Source organism: Haliotis rufescens, unplaced genomic scaffold (genome assembly GCF_023055435.1).
Source record: "Haliotis rufescens isolate VD_foot unplaced genomic scaffold, xgHalRufe1.0.p SCAF_1, whole genome shotgun sequence".
Classification (NCBI taxonomy): Eukaryota; Metazoa; Mollusca; class Gastropoda; order Lepetellida; family Haliotidae; genus Haliotis; species Haliotis rufescens.
The window spans coordinates 49,501,043-49,527,615 of record NW_025963779.1 but is presented as its reverse complement, the minus strand read 5'-3'; the positions used below and the strand labels follow the sequence as shown (position 1 = coordinate 49,527,615).

The 26,573-nt window shown below is 42.2% G+C and overlaps 4 protein-coding genes across 8 annotated transcripts in view; all 4 read right to left on the bottom strand.

Annotated features, from left to right (window-relative positions):
* Positions 1–273: 273 nt before the first annotated feature.
* LOC124131414 lies at positions 274–17,211 on the bottom strand. The gene is made up of 20 exons (XM_046494688.2): positions 17,112–17,211; positions 16,040–16,205; positions 15,064–15,562; positions 11,643–12,836; positions 11,069–11,208; positions 10,466–10,588; positions 9,995–10,117; positions 9,755–9,826; positions 8,862–8,983; positions 8,656–8,760; positions 8,027–8,116; positions 7,749–7,871; positions 6,605–6,803; positions 6,193–6,339; positions 5,930–6,021; positions 5,672–5,742; positions 5,249–5,337; positions 1,628–1,784; positions 1,365–1,444; positions 274–930 (listed from the first exon to the last, which is right to left on the bottom strand). Exons 2-20 carry the CDS (start codon positions 16,188–16,190, stop codon positions 926–928), a joined length of 3,582 nt encoding a protein of 1,193 aa, XP_046350644.2. The 5' UTR covers positions 16,191–16,205; positions 17,112–17,211; the 3' UTR covers positions 274–925.
* Positions 17,212–18,598: 1,387 nt separating this feature from the next.
* On the bottom strand, positions 18,599–19,075 carry LOC125371880 (putative uncharacterized protein FLJ46204). The gene has a single exon (XM_048380620.1). The coding sequence runs from the start codon at positions 19,073–19,075 to the stop codon at positions 18,599–18,601; it is 477 nt and encodes a 158-aa protein (XP_048236577.1).
* A 175-nt stretch (positions 19,076–19,250) lies between these two features.
* Positions 19,251–20,390, bottom strand: LOC125371870 (histidine-rich glycoprotein-like). Its single transcript, XM_048380619.1, has 2 exons — positions 19,935–20,390; positions 19,251–19,577 (listed from the first exon to the last, which is right to left on the bottom strand). Exons 1-2 carry the CDS (start codon positions 20,388–20,390, stop codon positions 19,251–19,253), a joined length of 783 nt encoding a protein of 260 aa, XP_048236576.1.
* Positions 20,391–22,668: 2,278 nt separating this feature from the next.
* Positions 22,669–26,573, bottom strand: part of LOC124131415 — a 106,023-nt gene continuing 102,118 nt past the window's right edge. For all 5 annotated transcript variants that reach the window (XM_046494689.2, XM_046494690.2, XM_046494691.2 and 2 more), the window contains 2 exons: positions 25,998–26,071; positions 22,669–24,197 (listed from right to left, as the gene is read on the bottom strand). In XM_046494689.2, the coding sequence (XP_046350645.2) occupies positions 24,124–24,197; positions 25,998–26,071 (148 nt within the window). In that variant the 3' untranslated portion in view covers positions 22,669–24,123. The remainder of the gene's footprint in view (positions 24,198–25,997; positions 26,072–26,573) is intronic.

Here is a 26,573-nt window from a genome sequence, read left to right as displayed (position 1 = left end):
TTATAGTCTGTACTCAGCGAGCCGGGATGTTCTGATTGAAGACACATCTAAATCTCAAAGAATTCTCCGAGAGATTGCAGATTGAAATTCCTGAATACAAATCGTTGCTTTCCAAGCAAGTGTTCACTTTTTAAATTAATACATATACACAACACTTACATTTGAAATATGTCATCTTTATTTCACGCATATATTGAGAAATATATGTAAGCTTGTTTATTTAAAATAAGAAAACTCGAGAAAAACATTATTAAGTGATAAATCATGTGATGATACAAAAAGCCTAACACATCTATATCTACAATATAATCAATTTTTGAAAATGCATGCAAATCTATTATATTCCTGGTAAACAAGATTTTACTGTTGTTGCTATGCTGAGAAAAAAACTGTAACACATACTTTAAAAGAGCCAGAAATACACCCATATTATAGCATGTCGGTTCATGAACTATACTGCTTATGTGGTCAGATTCAAATAGAAATTTGCAGCAGTATCTGTGTACAGGATCAAGCCAGCTGATCTAAGAGCGCCTTCTCAATACTTGCCATCCTGTAACATGATCGTAACTAACCTTGACCATCAGGGTTTGTGTGTATATCAATACATTTACACGTACATTTATTAACGTAATCAGTCACATTTACGTGTATACGTAAATCAGTGGATTGTACGCATATGTTTGGCGTCAACAAACATATTTCACATATTACTATTTTAATATAGAACATGCATTTTTCAAACGCCCAAGAACACGAATGTCGCTGTTGTTGCGACAGCTGTATGAAGGCTATCCTGCATCTAGGTTTGATGAGGACCAGGCCAATGTATCATTGAACTTAAGCTTGTGTTAAGCACATGAAATGATTAAATGAAATAACTGATGTTGGCGTACTGCGAAATCATCACACTGATCTCATCGCCTCATTCTGAAAGAAAACATGACAACCATTAAACACATAAGGCCAAAACAACCTGATTATTATTTCAACCGAATCCTTGCTTAGATAATTGCATTGTGACTTTGCTTGCTTTAATATAGCTGCGAAATTATTACATAGTCGACAATGTATCCTTCTTCCTGAACACTATCATTTGTTGCTCGGCAATACATTTTTCTTAATGACCTATATCTTAGTGACACGTTTACAGAGCATATATATATCTGCCTTGAGCAATGTAAGCTTTAACAAGAACATGTTGTAATAATAAGTAGAAAGTCTGTCACACAAGGATGTTTTTATCGTCAAATGAATTTCGTTAATAAACGTTTTCACATGACAGGGACATATCCATTCACGTGACTGATAACTGTATTTCGAATCATAATAATCTTATTAAAATGTATGTTTCAAAACATTACCTGTAGCCAATTTCCTGATTCGAACGGTTAACTGGTTTATAATTGATTTTTCTTGCATAGACTTGAACATAACTCTGAAGCTGGGGGTGGAAAAGGAAAGTGTAAACATTTATATCAAGAGTATAAACCCAATATGGCATTGTCAGCATACCACTGTGACGGATAATATAATTCATTCCTACGGATAGTGTAAAACTACAGATTAGCTTCCTCTGATTGCAATTTTCACCCTTTAGTAACGTAGTTATGACAAGAAATGTCACCTTTCACCATTCCTCTGAACCAAACAAGAACCTTCAGGGCGTTTTTTGTAGGCTGATGTGATCTTTTCGCTGTCGGACGGGGAGTAATTCTGCCATCCCTGTAGCTTGTCCTCCCTCTGCCATAGGTTGCTCACAGCCTCTCCAGCCATGTGTTGTCCTACAAGTTATATGGCAACACATAAAAATCTCTGCAGTACGTCTAAAGTAATTGATCAGAATTATTTGCGTGCGACTCAGCGAAAACATAGTTCTACATTTGCCTCAAAGCTAATATAAGGTATCTACACCCACGTACCTGGTCCAGTGCTAAGTAACTGTCCATGTTATATAACAAAATACCTGGTCGAGTGCAAGGTAACTGTTCATGTTATCTACCAGACGTACCCAGTCCAGTTCTAGATAACCGTTCATGTTATCTACCAGATGTAACTGGTCCAGTGCTAGGCAACTATTCATGTTATCTACCAGACGTACCCAGTCCAATTCTAGGAAACTATTCATGTTATCTACCAGACGTACCTGGTCCAGTCCTTGGTAACTGTCCATGTTATATAACAGACGTACCCAATCTAGTTCTAGGTAACTGTCCATGTTATATAACAGACGTACCCAGTCCAGTTCTAGGTAACTGTCCATGTTATATAACAGACGTACCTGGTCCAGTTCTAGGTAACTGTTCATGTTATATAACAGACGTACCTGGTCCAGTTCTAGGTAACTGTTCATGTTATATAACAGACGTACCTGGTCCAGTTCTAGGTAACTGTCCATGTTATATAACAGACGTACCTGGTCCAGTTCTAGGTAACTGTCCATGTTATATAACAGACGTACCCAGTCCAGTTCTAGGTAACTGTCCATGTTATATAACAGACGTACCCAGTCCAGTTCTAGGTAACTGTTCATGTTATATAACAGACTTACCTGGTCCAGTTCTAGGTAACTGTTCATGTTATATAACAGACGTACCTGGTCCAGTTCTAGGTAACTGTTCATGTTATAAAACAGACGTACCTGGTCCAGTTCTAGGTAACTGTTCATGTTATATAACAGACGTACCTGGTCCAGTTCTAGGTAACTGTCCATGTTATATAACAGACGTACCCAGTCCAGTTCTAGGTAACTGTCCATGTTATATAACAGACGTACCTGGTCCAGTTCTAGGTAACTGTCCATGTTATATAACAGACGTACCTGGTCCAGTTCTAGGTAACTGTTCATGTTATATAACAGACGTACCCAGTCCAGTTCTAGGTAACTGTCCATGTTATATAACAGACGTACCTGGTCCAGTTCTAGGTAACTGTCCATGTTATATAACAGACGTACCTGGTCCAGTTCTAGGTAACTGTTCATGTTATATAACAGACGTACCTGGTCCAGTTCTAGGTAACTGTCCATGTTATATAACAGACGTACCTGGTCCAGTTCTAGGTAACTGTCCATGTTATATAACAGACGTACCTGGTCCAGTTCTAGGTAACTGTTCATGTTATATAACAGACGTACCTGGTCCAGTTCTAGGTAACTGTTCATGTTATATAACAGACGTACCTGGTCCAGTTCTAGGTAACTGTCCATGTTATATAACAGACGTACCTGGTCCAGTTCTAGGTAACTGTCCATGTTATATAACAGACGTACCTGGTCCAGTTCTAGGTAACTGTCCATGTTATATAACAGACGTACCTGGTCCAGTTCTAGGTAACTGTCCATGTTATATAACAGACGTACCCAGTCCAGTTCTAGGTAACTTTCCATGTTATATAACAGACGTACTCAGTCCAGTTCTAGGTAACTGTTCATGTTATATAACAGACGTACCTGGTCCAGTTCTAGGTAACTGTCTCTGTTATATAACAGACGTACCTGGTCCAGTTCTAGGTAACTGTTCATGTTATATAACAGACGTACCTGGTCCAGTTCTAGGTAACTGTTCATGTTATATAACAGACGTACCTGGTCCAGTTCTAGGTAACTGTCCATGTTATATAACAGACGTACCTGGTCCAGTTCTAGGTAACTGTCTATGTTATATAACAGACGTACCTGGTCCAGTTCTAGGTAACTGTTCATGTTATAACAGACGTACCTGGTCCAGTTCTAGGTAACTGTCCATGTTATATAACAGACGTACCTGGTCCAGTTCTAGGTAACTGTCCATGTTATATAACAGACGTACCTGGTCCAGTTCTAGGTAACTGTTCATGTTATATAACAGACGTACCTGGTCCAGTTCTAGGTAACTGTTCATGTTATATAACAGACGTACCTGGTCCAGTTCTAGGTAACTGTCCATGTTATATAACAGACGTACCTGGTCCAGTTCTAGGTAACTGTTCATGTTATATAACAGACGTACCTGGTCCAGTTCTAGGTAACTGTCCATGTTATATAACAGACGTACCCAGTCCAGTTCTAGGTAACTGTCCATGTTATATAACAGACGTACCCAGTCCAGTTCTAGGTAACTGTTCATGTTATATAACAGACGTACCTGGTCCAGTTCTAGGTAACTGTCCATGTTATATAACAGACGTACCCAGTCCAGTTCTAGGTAACTGTCCATGTTATATAACAGACGTACCTGGTCCAGTTCTAGGTAACTGTTCATGTTATATAACAGACGTACCTGGTCCAGTTCTAGGTAACTGTCCATGTTATATAACAGACGTACCTGGTCCAGTTCTAGGTAACTGTCCATGTTATATAACAGATGTACCCAGTCCAGTTCTAGGTAACTGTCCATGTTATATAACAGACGTACCTGGTCCAGTTCTAGGTAACTGTCCATGTTATATAACAGACGTACCTGGTCCAGTTCTAGGTAACTGTTCATGTTATATAACAGACGTACCTGGTCCAGTTCTAGGTAACTGTCCATGTTATATAACAGACGTACCCAGTCCAGTTCTAGGTAACTGTCCATGTTATATAACAGACGTACCTGGTCCAGTCCTTGGTAACTGTCCATGTTATCTACCAGACGTACCCAGTCCAGTTCTAGGTAACTGTCCATGTTATATAACAGACGTACCTGGTCCAGTTCTAGGTAACTGTCCATGTTATATAACAGACGTACCTGGTCCAGTTCTAGGTAACTGTCCATGTTATATAACAGACGTACCTGGTCCAGTTCTAGGTAACTGTCCATGTTATATAACAGACGTACCCAGTCCAGTTCTAGGTAACTTTCCATGTTATATAACAGACGTACCCAGTCCAGTTCTAGGTAACTGTTCATGTTATATAACAGACGTACCCAGTCCAATGCCAGGTAACTGTCCATGTTATATAATAGACGTTACCAGTTTAATGCTAGGTAACTGTTCATGTTATATAACAGACGTACCCAGTCCAGTGCTAGGTAACTGTCCATTTTATCTACCAGACGTATCCAGTCCAGTTCTAGGTAACTGTTCATGTTATCTACCTTATGTATCTGGTCCAGTGCTAGGTAACTGTTCATGTTATCTACCAGATGTACCTGGTCCAGTCCCAGGAAGCTGTTCATGTTATCTACCAGACGTACCTGGTCCAGTGCTAGGTAACTGTCCATGTTATTTATCAGACTATCCAGTCCATTTCTTGATAACTGTTCATGTTATCTACCAGACGTACCTGATTCCGAGGTGGGTAACTGTTCATGTGTCCCTTGTTTTTCTATATCTGGTTTAGCTGTTGACTCCAGAAGACAAGCGACAGGATCTCTGTGAAATATAAATGAGTGCGTGAATTTGGTTCAGAGTCGCTTTCAGGAATTGTTAAGTGATATCCTTGCATGTAATCTGCATGCTCCAAACCCAGACTCAAAAGCACAGGCAATCAGCTGATTCAGCAAGGCCCACCAAGGCCCACCAAGGCCCACCAAGGCCCACATTCAAGCCGAATAGTGTGGAGCCAGCTGGAACAACTAAAGGACGCGAATTGCCGTGTCTTACATCACCCGTGAAAATTAATGACGGTGAGTTCTGATTTTTTGTTTTATCAATAGGTGAAGCGGGCGATGAGCGACATGTTTCGTATCAGTTCATGATCACTCACCGAATAGATAAATCAAATCTGTTGTTTTCCCCGAACCTGTAGACATTCATATTTCCATTCTGCCACCGCACCTACAAAACACATAAGAGCAATGGTAATAAAAATGGAAACTTTATAATGGTGACTCAAATGTACGGAAGATGACGTTTATTTTGAAGTTACTTGACTAACATACCTCTTTAACGCATTTCCGCAACTGTAATATTGATTATTTCTAGACAGTACACACAAACATGGTGGAAAGATGAAACATCCTACCATCACTTTCCCATCAAGGTTTACTCGGATGATGACCCCTGTGCGACCAGGGCCACCGTCTTGGTCGCCGTAAGTCATGTGCCAGTCCGGACCTAGTTGAAAAGAGGAATACACGACGGTCATATAACTCATATTGTCGTCATTTAGAGCCTACTGCTTAACGACACATAAGAACGTTATATCTGGATTAGGCGAATATCGTGCACATACTTATATGATCTTGTGATGGTGATATATCCTCGTTGTGTCTCAGTCTCACTTACCTCTCTCGACCTGCAATCCGACGTCAACGTTTTCGCTGCCGTCCAGGACACGTGGCTGGTCATGAACACCAATGACGTCATAGCACTCATTTTGACCAAATCTGTACACATTGAGATGGCCGTTGTCCCAGAACACCCAGACGTACTCTAACATGAAATAATATCACAGAAGTATAACAATGAAAACCATTTAGCATCAGAGATGAGAAGAATAAGTGAACAAAAGGGGATTTTCTTTATCGAATATTGTTTTTTTAGGAATGTAATATTTGTATTAATTCCCACGATATACTTTTGGTAAATATCGTTATGGTAGTCAAGATGGTAAGTCAGTTGCGATAAATAAACACTGATTGTTACAAAGGTATTCACAAGTGCTGCGATTCCTTTTTACAGTTGAGTGAAACCTTACGTGCGTCCAATCCGTGGTTAATGATAGTCCCCGCTCCTTCAGTGTCCTGGTTTCCCCACACCCAGGCCGGGCCGCGCACCACTCGTGTACCCAATGGGGGAAGACTTGGAACTTCGTATATGTTTTCAAACGAGTATTTGGAACCGTAAACAATTGCCACCTTGTAAAGGTGTTCCTGTGTGAGATCTCTGACGTCCTCCTGAAGGCACACGATTATCATGACATTTATCAGATCATATCCTCTTCATGTCAGTAAGCGTATGTAAACATCGCATAGATTGATAGGGATGTAAGGTGGTGTACAGTTGATTAGACAGTAGACTTTTCTCATCTTCCGCAGAGATAAATTTTCTCTGAACACACAATGCCATTTAGAAAGTAATCAAATGTAACAAATGTTATATTTGGGATAACACTTTCTTAGTAAAGTACAGATTCTCGTACTGTTTTAGGTTGAATCCCATCTGGGATTCGAACCCACACTGCCAGGGTTAGGCACCTAATCGCCAGCACACAAAGTACGTGATCTAGACTACGAGTTGTCGGACTTTTATTTTTGTGGAAGCCTCGGTGGCTGAGTGGGTTAGATCGCTGACTTTGTGTGCTGGCGATTAGGTGTCAAACTCTGGCAGTGTGAGTTCTAATCCCGGATGGGGTTACTAAATGTCATCCCAAATATAACATTTGTTACATTTTCTCTGTTTTTCATAGTCAAGGTTTTATTTGTTTGTTTCTTGTTTGACGACGCTAAATTCAACCTACATGGAGGCTGTCTGTAAATAATGAGTCTGGACCAGACATCATGAGCATCGATCTACGCAATTGGGTAAGGATGACATGAATCAGCCAGGTCAGCGAGCCTCACCACCCGATCCCGACAGTCGCCTCTCACGACGAGCATGGGTTGCTGAAGACCATCGCGGGTTACATAGTCTAAGTATACAGTTGATCACATAGGTGCTACTGGATATCGTATGCATAGAGGGAGTTGTGTGAGTTTTTCTGACTTGTGCCGAGTACTATTTCATGCATTAACTACATAAAGGTCCTGGTGTCCCCCGCCGTGATATTGCTAGAATATTGCTAAAAGCGGCGTAAAAACCATACTCACTCACTCACATAAAAGTCAAATGGTTTAGCTTACCATCTCGTCCTGTCTTGTGTCTGGTGAAAGACTGATTACAAGTTTTCTTAACATGGGGTCTTCAAATGTGGCAGAGTCCAGGCGTTTGTTCCTGATTACTTCCAAAGAATCACCCGCAAGTTTCTACAAAGGTAAATCAGAATATACAAAGGTAAATCAGAATATACAAAGGTAAATCAAAACACTAGCACGGTGGTGTCACTGTAGCGACATCTTTCTATAGTAAGTGTATTTGTGTCATCGCAGCAGGTTAGTGATTATGCTTAATCTCTCCTTACATGTAGGCGCTGATGTCGACACAGCTTCTTAATGGCGGTACCCTCAACCAGCATCCCTCCGCATAGTCGTCCCATCGTCAACAGGAAACTCTGTATCGGGGAATGATTGAACAGTTGAACAGGGGCTGAGGGGCAATGGCGATGGAGATAGGTGGTGAAGGATTACATAGTGTATGTACCAATAGAAGGAAGTGTGCACTCCAGACGTAACACCTTAAAACAGTTTCAGATATAAGATAAAACGGATCATGGTCTTGAACAATGGAATATCAGAATGTAATTGTTTGAAACTAATGCCAATTAAACGCGTATATTAAAGAGGTGATATGCGCATTGCGCATTGGAGCCTAATTATGATATTCTTTCTATGGAGTAACTTTGAAATTTATATGAATTTCTTAGAAACAGTTACATGTTGGAAACTGAAACCTTGCATGGTCTCTTTGAAATTTGGTTTCCATAGCAACTGGTTCATAAAAGCTCAGTTGGGCACTTATCACCAATATAAATAAACGTATTATGATATAAATATATAACTCTTATGACACACTTACATATTGCAACTAAACATGATAAAGCTATACGATAAATAGTCAAATGTATACTGAAACGTCTAACTGTTTACCAACCATGTCAGACCGGCCCACGGGGACCACCACAACTGGGTGTGGCACGTAGTCCCCCGGCTGTCTCCTCCTCAGCTGGCTGAAAGCGTGGGTCAGTACCGCCTTCTCCTGAAACAATTGGATAGAGAGTGAACGTTCGATGAAACCAACACAGTCCTACACAAGTTCACATAGTTCACATATGTTCAAGGACATATTAACCGTTTTACCTGTTCACTAGCCATATGTCCATCCTGTGCTGTCTCTGGTATTGTACCAGTGGCCAGACCGTCCGTGATGACGATTAACCTAGGGGGGAGTTTCAGACTGCCTCCGATGTTAAGTATTCCTCCTGAAGTCAAACAGTAACATATTCCACCATGAACCAAACGCCCATATGTGAATATCTGAAGAGCGTGTAACGCTCGTTTACAACATACCCGTGTATGCAATCGTTAACACCCATCACTTTTCTCAAATGCTGATTATCTTATTCGAGAAATAACAAACCGAATTATTCTCCCTGCCCATGCCACGACTAAATCTATTTTTTTGGTCTTTTGTTTGTTTGTTGTTTAACGCCCCACTCTGCAATATTCCAGCAATATGACGGCGGTCTGTAAATAATGGAGTCTGAACAAGACAGTCCAGTGATTGACATCATGAGCATCGATCCACGCAATCGGGATACGATGACTGACCACCCGATCCCATTAGTCGCCTCTTACGACAGACATGGGTTGTTAAAGACCAATTCTAACCCGAATCCTCGCGGGTTCCATAGTCCAGGTATACAACCGATAACATAAATACAATGAATACTGCATATCGTGAGGTGAGGTGAAATGGGGTTGAACGCCGCATTCAAGATTATTGCACTTAAATAGCGATGTCCATGCACGTGAGTATGTGTGTCAGCGAGTCTGACCACCTATTCCCGTTAGTCGCCTCTTATAACCCGGGCCTTCACCGGTGCGACTCTATCTATATATCATTGGCATGAAATAGATATATCATACATATAGCACCTATAACTACATCAAGGTAAAATGTATTAATAAGACTGAGGGTTTCGAATGTTAGTCATAGCATATACTGATGTAGCTGAGGGTGTTTGACATACCTTTTCCTGTACACGCCATCGCTAGCAGAAGCCCTTCCTGCAGTGGGGACGGCCCTCCTGGAGTCAGGTCATCTAGGTGGCAAACATGTCGAATTCAGATTCCATATATATATAACCGAGAACATGATGCCACTGAATATACATTCTGAGAAAATAGAGCAAACATTATAGGATTTATGGAGGACATATTCCTATTGCATGTAGGCATATATAGTTATCTGACTGGACAGGGCATCATACCTATGGCATCCCTCAAACTCCCGTAGTCATTTGACAGTTGGTGCAGCACTCGGGCACGGCCTCCAAAAGTAACCAGAGCAATATTTTCCTCCATTTCGAATTGTTCGGCAATATCTTCAATGCCTGAATATAAAAAAATCTTTGTCATCCATTTTACAAATGCAATGAATCGAGCCAGGGTCTTGGCGTGACGAGCGAACTCTTTAACCACTAGGCTACCCTACCGCCCCCAGCAGACGCCTCCAAACTGTACCCTCATATATGAATACGTTTATCTGTGCAACTCTCTAATGTTGGTTGGCTGACATGTCAATCTGACGAAGCACTGAGACAACACATCACCAGCAGCTGTAGTGTACTGAGAACAAGACACGTCGGTTGCTCCCAGCTTCTTTTCTCTAAGAAATCAGATATCTGAGAGACTCCGCTATTACGAGAAACATGGATTCGGCGTTGACCATTAATACTTACCGTTTATAAAGTCGTGGAGAATCTTTTTTATGTGGCCGAACGTTTCTCCCCTGACACTGTCCGATGTATCAATACAGATGACGGTGTCCAGGGCGGATTCCACGTTCGGTACCATGCTCGAGTCTGTAATAATAATAATAATAATAATAATAATAATAATATGTCCATTTATTATGCGTTAAATTCCATTCAGCTACATCATTCTACATTATATTTATATCCGGTAAATTGATGAGTGTGCACTCATTCTCACCTGGGGAGTATACACCCCAACTGCAAGGTGCCTGTGAGGCGCCTGAATGTTGACAATCACATTGCCATATCATCTTACCGGGTACCCAGTAACTGCTGGTCGAACAGAGGCATATTTCTAGCAAAGGGAGACACCACATGTGCTTCAGTGTGGGGCAGTACCGAAGCCATAGAAACTTTAGGAGTCAAGCTTGCCAAATACGTCTCTCATCAAACTATTCTCCACAGCCAACGTTACTCATCTTCACCTGATGTTTTACCTGTGTGCTGTGTATCATGAGCTCCAAACCCGAAGTGCCGTGTCGGCTTCATAGTGTAACAGGGGAAATGGTCTCTACAACATGACGGTACCTGCAGATTGAGCCTCCTCCACACTCTCCCACAATCTGTTCCCATCCACGTTGTTCCCAACCATGCTCGCTAGCAATGTCTGCATCCGCTGCTCTCCGTCCGGTTCATCGCCTAGTCTTGTCTTGGTCATCATCGCTTGTCTGAATATAATTGACTTTGTCAGTATATGCATCATTTTCTCATCGTAGATTAATTCATACGTAAATGACATGATATGTAAAAAAGTACAACTGACCCGTGAAGATTCCGGGGTAGAATAGGTCTTCAGCAACCCATACTTGTCGTAAAAGGCGGCTAACGGGATTAGGTGGTCAGGCTCGCTGACTTGGTTGATACATGTCATCAATCCCAATTGCGTAGATCGATGCTCATGATGTCAATCACTTGATTGTCTGGTCCAGACTTGATTATTGTACAGACCGCCGTCATATAGCTGGGAATATTGCTGAGTGCGGCGTTAACCAACAAACCAACATTATACAACTCACATAAATAGCTGTGCACTGCCACAGTCGTTTCATGAGTTGCTACCGTAGTACTGTGCAGAATAATATACAAAACATATAGGACTTGCCCTTGTATGGTATACGAATCCTGCCTCCGGTGATCCCTGTTGCTGATGTCAAAGTTCAGTTCATCTGTCTGCAGATCAGAATACACATCACTCTCACACCGGTGTTCTTCATTTATCATCCCACTTAATCCAATGTCACCAAGGTCCCCTGTGTGACTGGTTACCATCTTCTTCGTCTGTACTTGCCCATCGGGTCTGGTGAGGGCGAGAGCTGTCTGTTGTGTCGTAACATACTTCCCATGATGGAGACACATATGCGTCTTGGACCTTGTAAACTTGTCTACTTTTCCTTCGTCTGTATGAAATGTCTCATGCCTCAAAGCTCCATCGAACAGATTACCTGCGTGGCTGTTAAAGGGATCCATCCCTGGCGGATCATCGTTATACACATTTCTTGTGTACACGGCAGGTTGTCTTTGTTTCACAGATCGACTGTCATTTTGAGACGCGTACGGGTAATTTCGAGACAAACCATCACTCGAAGGATTGTAGGTGCTGTTGTAAACAGTCGACTTAGTTTTGGTTGTAGTGAATCTCCTTTCTTGTTGCGTTCTTGGGGGTGACAAACTCCTAAGTTCATTGCCGTCAATTTCCTTGATGATAGGTCCTTTGCGCTGTTGGTAGGGATCTTCGGAATAGGCTCCCTCTGGTTGACTTTCTACATCATCCTCTTCGTCGTCATCCGTACTTTCTTCTTCACTAACCATGTCCTCTTCTTCTTCCTCCTCTGTCTCCTTCACGTTCGACTCTTCTTCTTCTGGATCGTCTCTCGTTTGTTGGTCGTTTTTGTGGCCTTCTTCCTCCAGTTCCTTACCACCCTGCGACCCTGTTTTATCCTGCACCTCTACGTGTGGTTGGTGTTCACTCTGGTCCGGCGTTTCTTTGGATCTGGGCTTTGATGGTTCTGTTTCCAGAGAAAACTGCATTAAATCTGGCTCATCAAGAATATTCTTTACTAGATTGGTTTCCCTTTTTCGTCGACATTCCTGTTCACTTGTCTGTGCTAAAACATCTGATATTTGTAACAGAGCTGATTTGATATCGTCATTTTGATCTTTTTGTTCACAGAACTGTGACTCCATAAACTGCCGTTGCTCAGCAAGTTCTGTCTCCACGGTTTTAAACCTCACTTCAATCGTCGATGGAACTTTGCAACCCACTTCCATCGATTCATCGTCCAAAGAAAGACTTGACCTGAGAGTATGAACAAATAGAAATACTTATATGTGAAACTTTCAAAACATTATATTCATATATGTCAAGGAAAGGTTTAGAAAAATATAACAGGCTATTTTAATTCTAAATGGACGTATGATTGATAATGAATCAGCTCTGCCGAAATGTTAGACCGGGTATCTACTCACATGCTTGAGTATATACTCCCATGCCTGGGTGTAGACTCACATGCATAGCTGTATACTCACATGCCTGGGTGTATACTCACATGCCTGGGTGTAGACTCACATGTCTGGGTGTAGACTCACATGCCTGAGTGTAGATTTAGATGCCTGGGTGTATACTCACATGCCTGGGTGTAGACTCTAATGCCTGGGTGTATACTCACATGTCTGGGTGTAGACTCACATGCCTGGGTGTATACTCACATGTCTGGGTGTAGACTCTAATGCCTGGGTGTATACTCACATGCCTGGGTGTAGACTCACATGCCTGGGTGTAGACTCACATGCCTGGGTGTATACTCACATGCTTGAGTATATACTCACATGCTTGGTGTAGACTCAGATGCCTGGGTGTAGACTCGTATGCTTGAGTATATACTCACATGCCTGGGTGTATACTCACATGCCTGGGTGTATACTCACATGTCTGGGTGTAGACTCACATGCCTGAGTGTAGATTCAGATGCCTGGGTGTATACTCACATGCCTGGGTGTAGACTCTAATGCCTGGGTGTATACTCACATGTCTGGGTGTAGACTCACATGCCTGGGTGTATACTCACATGTCTGGGTGTAGACTCTAATGCCTGGGTGTATACTCACATGCCTGGGTGTAGACTCACATGCCTGGGTGTAGACTCACATGCCTGGGTGTATACTCACATGCTTGAGTATATACTCACATGCTTGGTGTAGACTCAGATGCCTGGGTGTAGACTCGCATGCTTGAGTATATACTCACATGCCTGGGTGTATACTCACATGCCTGGGTGTAGACTCACATGTCTGGGTGTAGACTCACATGCCTGAGTGTAGATTCAGATGCCTGGGTGTATACTCACATGCCTGGGTGTAGACTCTAATGCCTGGGTGTATACTCACATGCCTGGGTGTAGACTCACATGCCTGGGTGTAGACTCACATGCCTGGGTGTATACTCACATGCTTGAGTATATACTCACATGCTTGGTGTAGACTCAGATGCCTGGGTGTAGACTCGCATGCTTGAGTATATACTCACATGCCTGGGTGTAGACTCACATGCCTGGGTGTATACTCACATGCTTGAGTATATACTCACATGCCTGGGTGTAGACTCACATGCTTGAGTATATACTCACATGCCTGGGTGTAGACTCACATGCCTGGTTGTATACTCACATGCTTGAGTATATACTCACATGCCTGGGTGTAGACTCACATGCCTGGGTGTAGACTCACATGCTTGAGTATATACTCACATGCCTGGGTGTAGACTCACATGCCTAGGTGTAGACTCACATGCTTGAGTATATACTCACATGCCTGGGTGTAGACACACATGCCTGGGTGTATACTCACATGCCTGGGTGTATACTCACATGCCTGGGTGTAGACTCACATGCCTGGGTGTATACTCACATGCCTGGGTGTATACTCACATGCCTGGGTGTATACTCACATGCCTGGGTGTAGACTCACATGCCTGGGTGTATACTCACATGCCTGGGTGTATACTCATATGCTTGAGTATATACTCACATGCCTGGGTGTATACTCACATGCCTGGGTGTAGACTCACATGCCTGGGTGTATACTCACATGCCTGGGTGTATACTCACATGCCTGGGTGTATACTCACATGCCTGGGTGTAGACTCACATGCCTGGGTGTATACTCGCATGCCTGGGTGTATACTCACATGCCTTGGTGTATACTCACATGCCTGGGTGTATACTCACATGCCTGGGTGTAGACTCACATGCCTGGGTGTATACTCGCATGCCTGGGTGTATACTCACATGCCTGGGTGTATACTCACATGCCTGGGTGTAGACTCGCATGCCTGGGTGTAGACTCACATGCCTGGGTGTATACTCACATGCCTGGGTGTAGACTCACATGCCTGGGTGTAGACTCGCATGCCTGGGTGTAGACTCACATGCCTGGGTGTATACTCACATGCCTGGGTGTAGACTCACATGCCTGGGTGTATACTCACATGCCTGGGTGTAGACTCACATGCCTGGGTGTATACTCACATGCTGGCATAGTGGTTCTCGCCTGTCTGGCTACTGTTGTCAGTGTGGGGAGCAAACGAACCTCTGTCGGTTCCTGGCTCGTCTTCAAGACATCTACAGGTGTGTCTTGGGGGCAACAGCACCTTAGACCCTCTCTTTATGTTTATCTTCAACTGCATCTGGTGCTTGGCAACTGTGCACTGCGTTATGAGGTCTTTCACAAAGCCATGCAGTCTGGTTTTATCTGAAGTAAGCTGACTGATGCCGGAGCCTGGGCCGTGTTGAAATGTCAGCACCATGGGCGGGTACTGAACCGCTACCAGTTGGACATTGTACGTGGTGAACATTTTTGTAATGAAGGTTTCAAAGACGGCATGATTCGTGGAAATTCCTATGGCATAATCGGCGTTCAGAACAGCGGAGGAACTATCTGTCGGTACATGCGAGAGTGTGAGAGTTGACATGTCTCCATCAGGGCTTCCCGTCTGGTCCCAGTGAACACGGAGAAGAACACCATAATCTGAAAAAAGTTATATATGAATGGTAGTCCATACTAGAGTCACTTGTGCTAGACAGAGCACTAATATGTGAAACCACACTGTGACAGCCGTGAACTCAACGACTTTCTAATATGTATGATTTGCCGACTGGTATTGTCTAAGGATGCTATTCATCTACGACACTCAGTGTCAGATGGAGGTTATTGTGTAAGTAATGACATTTGTTCCATCTTGGCACGTTGGCCTTTTCGTCTAAGGTGCCATGAATCTTTGCGTAGGGCAAGCTTACCAGAATCTAATGATTCGCTACAATACTCTGTGTTTCGATTTGTCAGCACAGTAAGCACAGTGATACACGTGTCAGGCGTGCATCACCTATGCCCCCACATCAAGCTTCCACGCTGTGAGATTACTGAAATACTGTTCAAAGCGGCATAAATGTCGACTCTCGTGCATGGAATTAATAAAGTAGGATGCAAAGCGAGGTAACGTCAAACCTTTGACATGCTGTTGCTCCTTGAGAGCTTCCAGGAGATCGTGGTTGAGGCAAACATCCAGCACACACAGTCTGGGGGGGTCGTCTGGGTGGACAGGAGGGTGGGAGTGGCGGAAGTGGAGTCTGGGATGACTTCTCCGTCGCATTTCCATTTTATACCACTCTTCCTGTTAACAACACGGAGCCCTTTGATTTCTCCATTTACGAATTAACAAGGTTACATTTTATAATAAATTCATTTTCAGGTAGCATTTCCATTTAACGGGTAGAACAACATCCTTTCCTTACATTGATTTACAAGAAAGTTTTTGTGGCAGAATCTTGCTATCCTCGTTATTGAGTACAAGACAGTACAATAATCTTTTATCTACACACATTAACCAATAACTACATAAAATGAAATCGCATCTCTACCTTCTTTAACTGATAAAATATTCAGAAACAAAATGTGGTTTTATACATAAAATATTATCTGATTAAAGGATTATGTTCCGATGATGATACTTTATGATGTTTATTGTTTATAGGCCATATTCACAGTCACAGTACTGGCAAGAGATCTGAATTTACGTTACACTTGCTTTCGTCCTTTCTACACATTGTTAGAAGGGAATGGACATACCGCTGTCAGAACAATGACTGCGTCAAAGGGGGATAACTTCGTAAGGCGGTTCTTCTTTTTTTTCTCAACACAGTCAGAGGGTTGGATTTTTGGTGCCGAGGATATCAATATGTATGGTACTTTCAGGTTTGTTAACCACACACAGCTTTATTGGACAAATACTGTCACACATAGTGCTTTTCATCATTTGAAACACGATTGACCCTATATAGCCACACAACTGTCTCCTATTATCTTTCATAACACTATATCAACAACCTGCAAACTGTCGTGAAACACGTTTGCGATCTAGGGTTTCCTGGTGTGATCGAATGAGGAGAGAACAGGACATAACAATACTGAAAGTAGAAGACATGACTCATAATGGCATGAATACAATACACGCACGAGCACATACACCCTTAGAAATCACAACTTAATTAACCGAAACAGTAAGACAAAATGAATTTACCTTGCTTGCTTTCTACCACTGACAACTGTAGAAAGCTATCGTAGATCGTTCTATCGCCCAATGGTAGTCTGTGTGAATTACGTATTATTTTGGATTTTCCATAAAATGTATTTTTAGAACTGCGTTGTGCGCTATTTAAAGCTTGATCTCACCTTCACCTTGTATCTGCTTTCACGTGACATAAAGTTGACATATTGCCAGCTTCCTGGTAAAGGCTGTATTCCTGGAAAGACGGTGGCGTGCGGGAATACACGGTTACATTTGCATAACGAAAGTTAACAATGCTGATACAAAGTACAGTGTCGTGGTGACACACTCGGGGCCGGGGCACATGTTACGAAAGCTTATGATAACAACCTGGCACTTTTACTACCATATAAAGTGGCTTAATTTAAACATCGAACGAATAGATGAAATATATAATTATATATTTCTTGAAGTACGAATGTGGTACGAATCATAAACCAGCTAAACGAAATATAAGGCCCAACACAAACTTGTATGGTAATTGTGCCGCATTCATATTACTAAAGTCGTAATATCCTGTGCCGTGTTACAGTTAACTTCCTCAACATAAAGTGCTATATGAACAAAAACAATCATGTGTCCCACGACCGGGGATAGTGATAATGCTGTTTCCTTGTTGACACTGAAACCAACACCCTTTGTTGTTGAAAATAGGTCCGAAAATGAAACAAGCATTTTCCAATGTGTCACATCCCAGTCACTTACATATACTAAACAACAGGACATCCCAGTCACTTACATATACTAAACAACAGGAGGAAGCTTAATGCTTAGATCTCTGAAATATAGTTAGCATGTTGTTACTTCCTTTCAAAATCAACATAAACATTGTGGTAACTGAGAGAGTGAAAAGGGTTTTACACGGCAACAATAATACATCTGCAGTTAAAGACAGTTGGTCTTCTACAACCATTCATGAGAGGCGACTGATGGGATAGGATGGTCAGACTGGTTGATGCATGTCATCGTCACCGAACTGCATAGACTGATGCTCATGATGTCAATCACTGGATTGTCTGGCCCAGACTCGATTATTTACAGGCCGCTGTCATGTTGCTAGTATATTGTTGAGTGCATCATTAAACAACAACCAAATCACACGATGGTTTATTTACAACTTTATTCACTGGCATATGAGGTGAATATGGCCTTCAATATTATTGCACATATATAGGGATGAGCATGATGTGTGTGCGTGTGTGTGTCTATGCGTGTGTACTTGTGTGTGTGCATGTCTTCTTGCTTCTACTAGTCCATCCTAACGCTGGTTTTATGGTGCTAGCACACTGAGATACCATGCTGAAGTTTAACATGGATACGTCGCTCAGACAGGGTATTCTAACTCCGGGCAAACCAGTCAGTGTATCCAGTTAATGCCAAGCACCAGGCAAGGTAACAACAAGTACCATATTGTAACAACTTTTGGTATAACATGGCTTTCCGGACAGACGATCAATCCACTAGACCACAGAGGCTGTCACCTGATGTTTGAAGTAGTGGGATGTGTTGAGACTCATGTGGGTGTGCATTGTGGCGGTCACCTGACGTTTGAAGTGGTAGGATGTGTTGAGAATCATGTGGGAGTGCATTGAGGCGGTCACCTGACGTTTGAAGTGGCGGGATGTGTTGAGACTCATGTGGGTGTGAATTGAGGCTGTCACCTGACGTTTGAAGTGGTGGGATGTGTTGAGACTCATGTGGGTGTGCATTGAGGCGGTCACTTGACGTTTGAAGTGGTAGGATGTGTTGAGACTCATGTGGGTGTGCATTGAGGCGGTCACCTGACGTTTGAAGTGGTAGAATGTGTTGAGACTCATGTGGGTGTGCATTGAGGCTGTCACCTGACGTTTGAAGTGGTGGGATGTGTTGAGACTCATGTGGGCGTGCTTTGAGGCTGTCACCTGACGTTTGAAGTGGTAGGATGTGTTAGGACTCATATGGGCGTGCATTGAGGCTGTACCTGACGTTTGAAGTGGTAGGATGTGTTGAGACTCATGTGGGCGTGCTTTGAGGCTGTCACTTGACGTTTGAAGTGGTAAGATGTGTTGAGACTCATGTTGGCGTGCTTTGAGGCTGTCACCTGACGTTTGAAGTGGTAGGATGTGTTGAGACTCATGTGGGCGTGCATTGAGGCTGTACCAGACGTTTGAAGTGGTAGGATGTGTTGAGACTCATGTGGGCGTGCATTGAGGCTGTCACCTGACGTTTGAAGTGGTAGGATGTGTTGAGACTCATTTGGGTGTGCATTGAGGCGGTCACCTGACGTTTGAAGTGGTAGGATGTGCTGAGACTCATGTGGGTGTGCATTGGGGCTCTCACCTGACGTTTGAAGGGGTAGGATGTGTTGAGACTCATGTGGGTGTGCATTGGGGCTCTCACCTGACGTTTGAAGTGGTAGGATGTGCTGAGACTCATGTGGGTGTGCATTGGGGCTCTCACCTGATGTTTGAAGTGGTAGGATGTGTTGAGACTCATGTGGGTGTGCATTGAGGCTGTACCTGACGTTTGAAGTGGTGGGATGTGTTGAGACTCATGTGGGTGTGCATTGAGGCGGTCACCTGACGTTTGAAGTGGTACGATGTGTTGAGACTCATGTGGGTGTGCATTGAGGCGGTCACCTGATGTTTGAAGTGGTATGATGTGTTGAGACTCATGTGGGTGTGCATTGAGGCGGTCACCTGACGTTTGAAGTGGTAGGATGTGTTGAGACTCATGTGGATGTGCATTGAGGCTGTACCTGACGTTTGAAGTGGTAGGATGTGTTGAGACTCATGTGGGTGTGCATTGAAGCTGTACCTGATGTTTGAAGTGGTAGGATATGTTGAGACCCATGTGGGTGTGCATCGAGGCGGTCACCTGACGTTTGAAGTGGTACGATGTGTTGAGACTCATGTGGGTGTGCATTGGGGCTCTAACCTGACGTTTGAAGTGGTAGGATGTGCTGAGACTCATGTGGGTGTGCATTGGGGCGGTCACCTGACGTTTGAAGTGGTGGGATGTGTTGAGACTCATGTGGGTGTGCATTGAGGCTCTCACCTGACGTTTGAAGTGGTAGGATGTGTTGAGACTCATGTGGGTGTGCATTGAGGCGGTCACCTGACGTTTGAAGTGGTACGATGTGTTGAGACTCATGTGGGTGTGCATTGGGGCTCTCACCTGCCGTTTGAAGTGGTAGGATGTGTTGAGACTCATGTGGGTGTGCATTGGGGCTCTCACCTGACGTTTGAAGTGGTAGGATGGGTTGAGACCCATTTGGGCGTGCATTGAGGCTGTCACCTGACGTTTGAAGTGGTAAGATGTGCTGAGACTCATGGGGGTGTGCATTGGGCGGTCACCTGACGTTTGAAGTGGTAGGATGTGTTGAGACTCATGTGGGTGTGCATTGAGGCTGTACCTGCCGTTTGAAGTGGTAGGATGTGTTGAGACTCATGTGGGTGTGCATTGAGGGGGTCACCTGACGTTTGAAGTGGTAGGATGTGTTGAGACTCATGTGGGTGTGCATTGGGTCTCTCACCTGACGTTTGAGGTGGTAGGATGGGTTGAGACTCATGTGGGTGTGCATTGGGGCTCTCACCTGACGTTTGAAGTGGTAGGATGTGCTGAGACTCATGTGGGTGTGCATTGGGGCGGTCACCTGAAGTTTGAAGTGGTATGATGTGTTGAGACTCATGTGGGTGTGCATTGGGGCTCTCACCTGACGTTTGAAGTGGTAGGATGTGTTGAGACTCATGTGGGTGTGCATTGAGGCTGTCACCTGATGTTTGAAGTGGTGGGATGTGTTGAGACTCATGTGGGTGTGCATTGAGGCGGTCACCTGACGTTTGAAGTGGTATGATGTGTTGAGACTCATGTGGGTGTGCATTGAGGCGGTCACCTGACGTTTGAAGTGGTAGGATGTGTTGAGACTCATGTGGGTGTGCATTGAGGCTGTACCTGACGTTTGAAGTGGTAGGATGTGTTGAGACTCATGTGGGTGTGCATTGAAGCTGTACCTGACGTTTGAAGTGGTAGGATATGTTGAGACCCATGTGGGTGTGCATTGAGGCTGTACCTGACGTTTGAAGTGGTAGGATGTGTTGAGACTCATGTGGGTGTGCATTGGGGCTCTCACCTGACGTTTGAAGTGGTAGGATGTGTTGAGACTCATGTGGGTCTGCATTCCGTTTCATGCCTGTGGAGATAACCATGCCTCTTAACAAATGACACGGTGTTGGTGGTGTGAGATGGGGGCGTGGTGGTGTGGGGTGGGGGCGGTGTGGGAATTTCCTTTGCAGAGTTGCATCCATTTAAATAGACATGTCACAAAGAATTGATCGTGTGATTATTCTACTTCGTGTGTATTCACCTCTGCCGATGGTTTTCACCTGCATCACCTAAGCCTGACATGCCATGACACAACTAACCTTCTGTTTACATCAACGAGGCATTAAAACCAACTCACTCACTCAATACAGACATCTGAAAGCTTTAGAAAGTTTGATCAAAACATTTTCAAGGCAGTGCCTCCCCCTTGAGAAGGTCATATACAATGTTTGGAAATGAAATCATCAATTAAAATATCCACAAACATTTTAGGGAGATCTTTTCTTCTCATAAAATGTGCCAAAAGAATTCCCAGGGTCTAAGTGTAAAAAGTACATGGGAGGTTATCATTTTACTTTGTATTCAAGAGGCTTAATGCCACATTGACCTTGACCTTTGACAGAAATGCTGTTGACATTTGATGTGGACTTGACAGGATAGCTGCCAATATCAAGTTCCATGACTCCAGAGGCAACAGCCTCAAAAACTGATAATATATCGATGTGTAACAGACATCTGAACTCTGACCTTCACTCACCCTTGGCACAAAGTAAAAGGATAAAAACATCTTTATTTATTTTATATTAAAAGAATAATCACAAAAGTTTTACTTGTTTTACCATCTGACCTTTGACAAGTGCCAAAAGAATCCCAAGGTCAATTTGGAACAGGTCCATGGAAAAATACCCTCTAATGTCAATGATCTTTGCATACAAACAAACACTCCAGCAGCAGTTGTGCTCAAATTCTGAATAAAACCTTCAAGCAGTCACATTTCATGACAAAAATGAAAAACATAATTTTTTTGCAGGAATATATAATTTATTAAAGCACAAAGTTTAAATCACACTGCATGGTCGATATTTACAATTCTTTCAAATAAAACACATATAAAGCTTTGCATCAATATAAAGATATTGATATCATGAGAATCGGGAGGCGCATGTACGTGGATGTTCAACATTGTTCTATGCTGTTGCACAATCAGGACATGGGACACACTCCTTACCTCATCATCTCTGTAGCTTTAACTCAGTTTGTGTAAATTAATATCTGTCCAAACTAATTACATGATTATTTGCACTTTCCATCCCCGTGATGCCAAGTTTCAGTTGCATGATAAACTGTTGGCTATTTTGTTCTTGTGTAAATCGTGACATGAATATTATTCAACTCAAGTATAGGACCTGATAACAATGATACTGAGGAAACAGGTGTGTCCTGTTGATTGACACTCTTTCCACATCTGCAGTGACACTTCCTCAGGATGTCAAAGAGTTGCCATTGTAAATAGGGCCTTTCCCAATATAATATATTCTCTTTCAAGAATTCATGCATATCAAAATAGACATATATACTTAAAGTTAGTTTGATCACAAATAATGGGTCCATCAACTGAGAGGTTTTAAAGTTCAGTGCTCGTTCTCTGGAAGAGCATTGTATTTCCATTCTTTACACTAACAAGGATTTACTTCTGACAGTTAACAAAAGCGCAGATTGAAACACGCTTTATCACCAACCATGTTGGAGGCCAGAACCTTGTCTTTAGAGATAAAAATCAAACAGTAACACTGGAGATGTTCAACCAAGAATTGTTCTGCAACTGTCAACACAATGAACAATATTGTAACATCCTTCAGAGACAATAATTATTGTTCAGTGAGCTTAGTGCAATTTTCGCCAATATATAATTGAAAGGTTATGGTCCGTGAAATACCAAATTAGAATACATATACCATGATATATTCCACTGTGAGCACTTTTGGCATAACCCCTGTGCTTGTATGAGCACAGTAACTGTTAATCCCCTGCAGTGTGGTGGCATAGTGAGGATCACTATTTTGGTTCAAATGTCGCTCTTGCAACAATAAGCCATGTGAAACAGTGTTCTGACTGATGGGCTTTGGCTTGACATGTTGCCATGTCAGTTGTATACTTACCAAAATCATATCTACATTTAGGGGGTTATAACATGTTGATGAGAACCCTAATATGTTGTGACATATTCATAACCGTGATCATAAACCTCTTTTCAAGACTAATTTTACACTTTGCAAAAATCTTAACATGTCTTCTTCTTATTGCATTCTTGTTCTGTATAACCTTTCAACATTTTCATTAAGAGTTTATTATGTATCCTTCGGGTAAAACTATGCCAAACCATATGTGACATGATACAAAAATACTTTTGCACTAAGAGGATGTTCAGAACATTAAATCTATGATGCTATCCTTCTTAATGTATCTCTGCAAAAGCACAAAAGTGAAAATGAAAATAGGAAAAAATAGAAAATGATCATGTTCACAAAAATTTAGTCTTTTCGCAAGCAGCAATTCTCAATCAAGTGTTATTAATAAAACTGTATTGCCACTATTACAATGAGTTAATACATCGCTATATAAGTCCAATATTCTTGGACGTGACGTTTAACCCCATTTCACCCACCCTACAGTGTCATGTGGCTATGAAACTCATTTCCCAGTCAATCTCTCAAGCTTTTAACATACTGTGTAATACAAACAGTTTCAACCAGAGCAAACAGATCTGGAACTGAGTTGAAACTATGATGTTGACTCCAATGACCGATACACTGACAGTCCGTTTTACTCATGACAGTCCAGCTGGGAGCACACAGCAGGGAGAGTAGCCCCACTTTTGTAACAAGCCATATGAACATCATCCTTATGTCCAGAAATGTCCATCATTCATTGAGATCTCCTTAGCGATGTATTCATCCCTCTCCTCATCACTGACAACTGAAAAACAACGCAAACAAAGACATCAGTATCGTCATACATGGGGAAATGAAGGACATTAGAGGCCTTGCTTGTGTTTAGTTGCTGTCAGTTTCACTGATGCAGCAATAAATGAACATCCCATTAACATATGGAGACAATGTCTACAACTTGACTGGGCACATGCAGACCATGGACCCTATGTAGTCTCCCTTTGATGTTATCATTGTTGAGATGAACTAATTATCTTAAAACATACCATCATATAGTTTCAGAAGCACAATCCCAATTTTAAACCTCTTGTTGATCGATAATGCACCTACTGGTATAATTTTCTTTAACAAAATATATGTTTCAATTTTTTCAAAAGAGTTTGACACTTCTTGGCGCACATGTTTTAATAATAATTAGGAAAATAATGTTTTAAACACTCTTAGATTTTGATAAACTACAAACTAGGTATGATGTATGATTAAACACACCTATTCTATTTGATTAATGTATGGCACTGAACATGTCCTCAACATTGTCATTCCCTACAAGAACAATCTCATTAAAATCAGATCTTAGTTCTCGCTATAGCAAAACAAAGATCTGAGGACATCCCATTACAGGCCACTTTGGAACGACCTTTCACCCGACCAATCAAAACGTCGCTTACCAGATCGTGAAAGTGACAGTCAGAATGTGTTTTCTAATCATGCAACCTTGAAAACATTAACACAGGGTATTCCATAAGATTGTTACGGCCGGTACAACTGATTCCATGAAAATTATCGTCCATCTTTTGCCTCCATGGGATAAACATTTGAACTGGGGAGGCGTTGCACAGTACGTGGGAAGCACTGCCATACAATCTCAACCATACATTAGACCTTCTGGAATGTTCGTTTGTTCAGTTGTAAACATTTTAATCGAAACCTGTGTCATCATATTTTTCAAGCGTAGTCTAAAATGGAAGTTGCCAGGTTGAAACGAGTGCCGTAAAGCTCGAGACAGCTGCTTTCTAATTGGCTGATGTTGACATTTTGTGAGTCATTTCAAAGTTTGTGAAAGGTTGTTCTGACGTGACCTGTAATGGGATGTCCTCAGATCTTTGTTTACGGGCATGAGAACTTAGATCTGATGTTAATGAGATCACTACAAGACAGCCTTGAGCAGTGGTAAGTCCAACCTTGCTTTGTAGCTGTCTCACACCTTTCTGCATCCTTGTCACCATATCTATTCTGATGAATCTATTTTAGCTGACAGTCACTCTGTAGGGATTCCTGATCAGAATAGGCCCCAGTATCCTATGAGAGTCAAGTGATAGTTTGGTGGTCAGACTGAGAGTACGTCGTCATGTCCCAATGGCATGAACAGCTGTTGAGGTCCTCAGTCACTGGTTTGTCTGGTCCAGACTAGATTATATAGATGCTGCTGTGATGTATTTTGAAAGAGTGCTGACAGCTGTTTTAAACACTGCTTACTAAACAACCTACTATATTAAGTTTTCCCTTGTACTTTCTGCAGAGAGGAGGGGAATAATTGTCACATTAGACTTCTATGAAAAAGATACCCCAAAAGATCAAACTTGGAAATCTGACAAAGGATATTAAGGGTAAAAAGTGAGTAAGTGAGTGAGTGAGTATGGTTTAACGCCGCTTTTAGCAATATTCCAACAATATTACAGTAGGGGACACCAGAAATGGGCTTAACACATAGTTGGAAATCGAACCCGGGTCTTTGGTGTGACGAGCGAATTCTTAAACCACGAGGCTAGCCCACCACTCATTAAGGGTAAAGAATATATGCATACCAAAGCATACAAATCTTACGTACCGAGGCGTTTGACATCATGCCTGATACCAGAATCCACATCCTTCTCCTGCATCAGTCCGAACAAGACACGGAAACTGGAACATGATACACTATGAAATGAGTATACCCTAATTATAATTTTATATATCACACAGTTACTATGTTCCGAAAACCTCACAGGTCACCATGGATGTTTTGTTACAGACAAGTTATCTTTTTTTGTTACTTATATTATTATTCTCCTAAGAAAAAAAAGCTTTTATGAGCTCTGTTTGAAAAGCTGTTGCCAATATATTTACTCCCACAATTTTATGGAACAGATATTTTTTTCAAAAACATCCCAATCCAACAACCCCCTGAAATTCAAAAGACCAATCTTTTACATCAAATTAACAATGATTTCATATCTTTTAATTTTGAAACTATGGATTTGGAGCGAGGTTAATACCCCATGTACACGATGTTGGGAATGTAAAATTACTTGCACTTTGCCAGAGGATAATATACACACTCATATTACACAATAATGCCTTTGTACTTCACATCTTGCTCAAAGGTGAGTTATCCAGTAATGTGATAAACTCATGCTTATTGTCA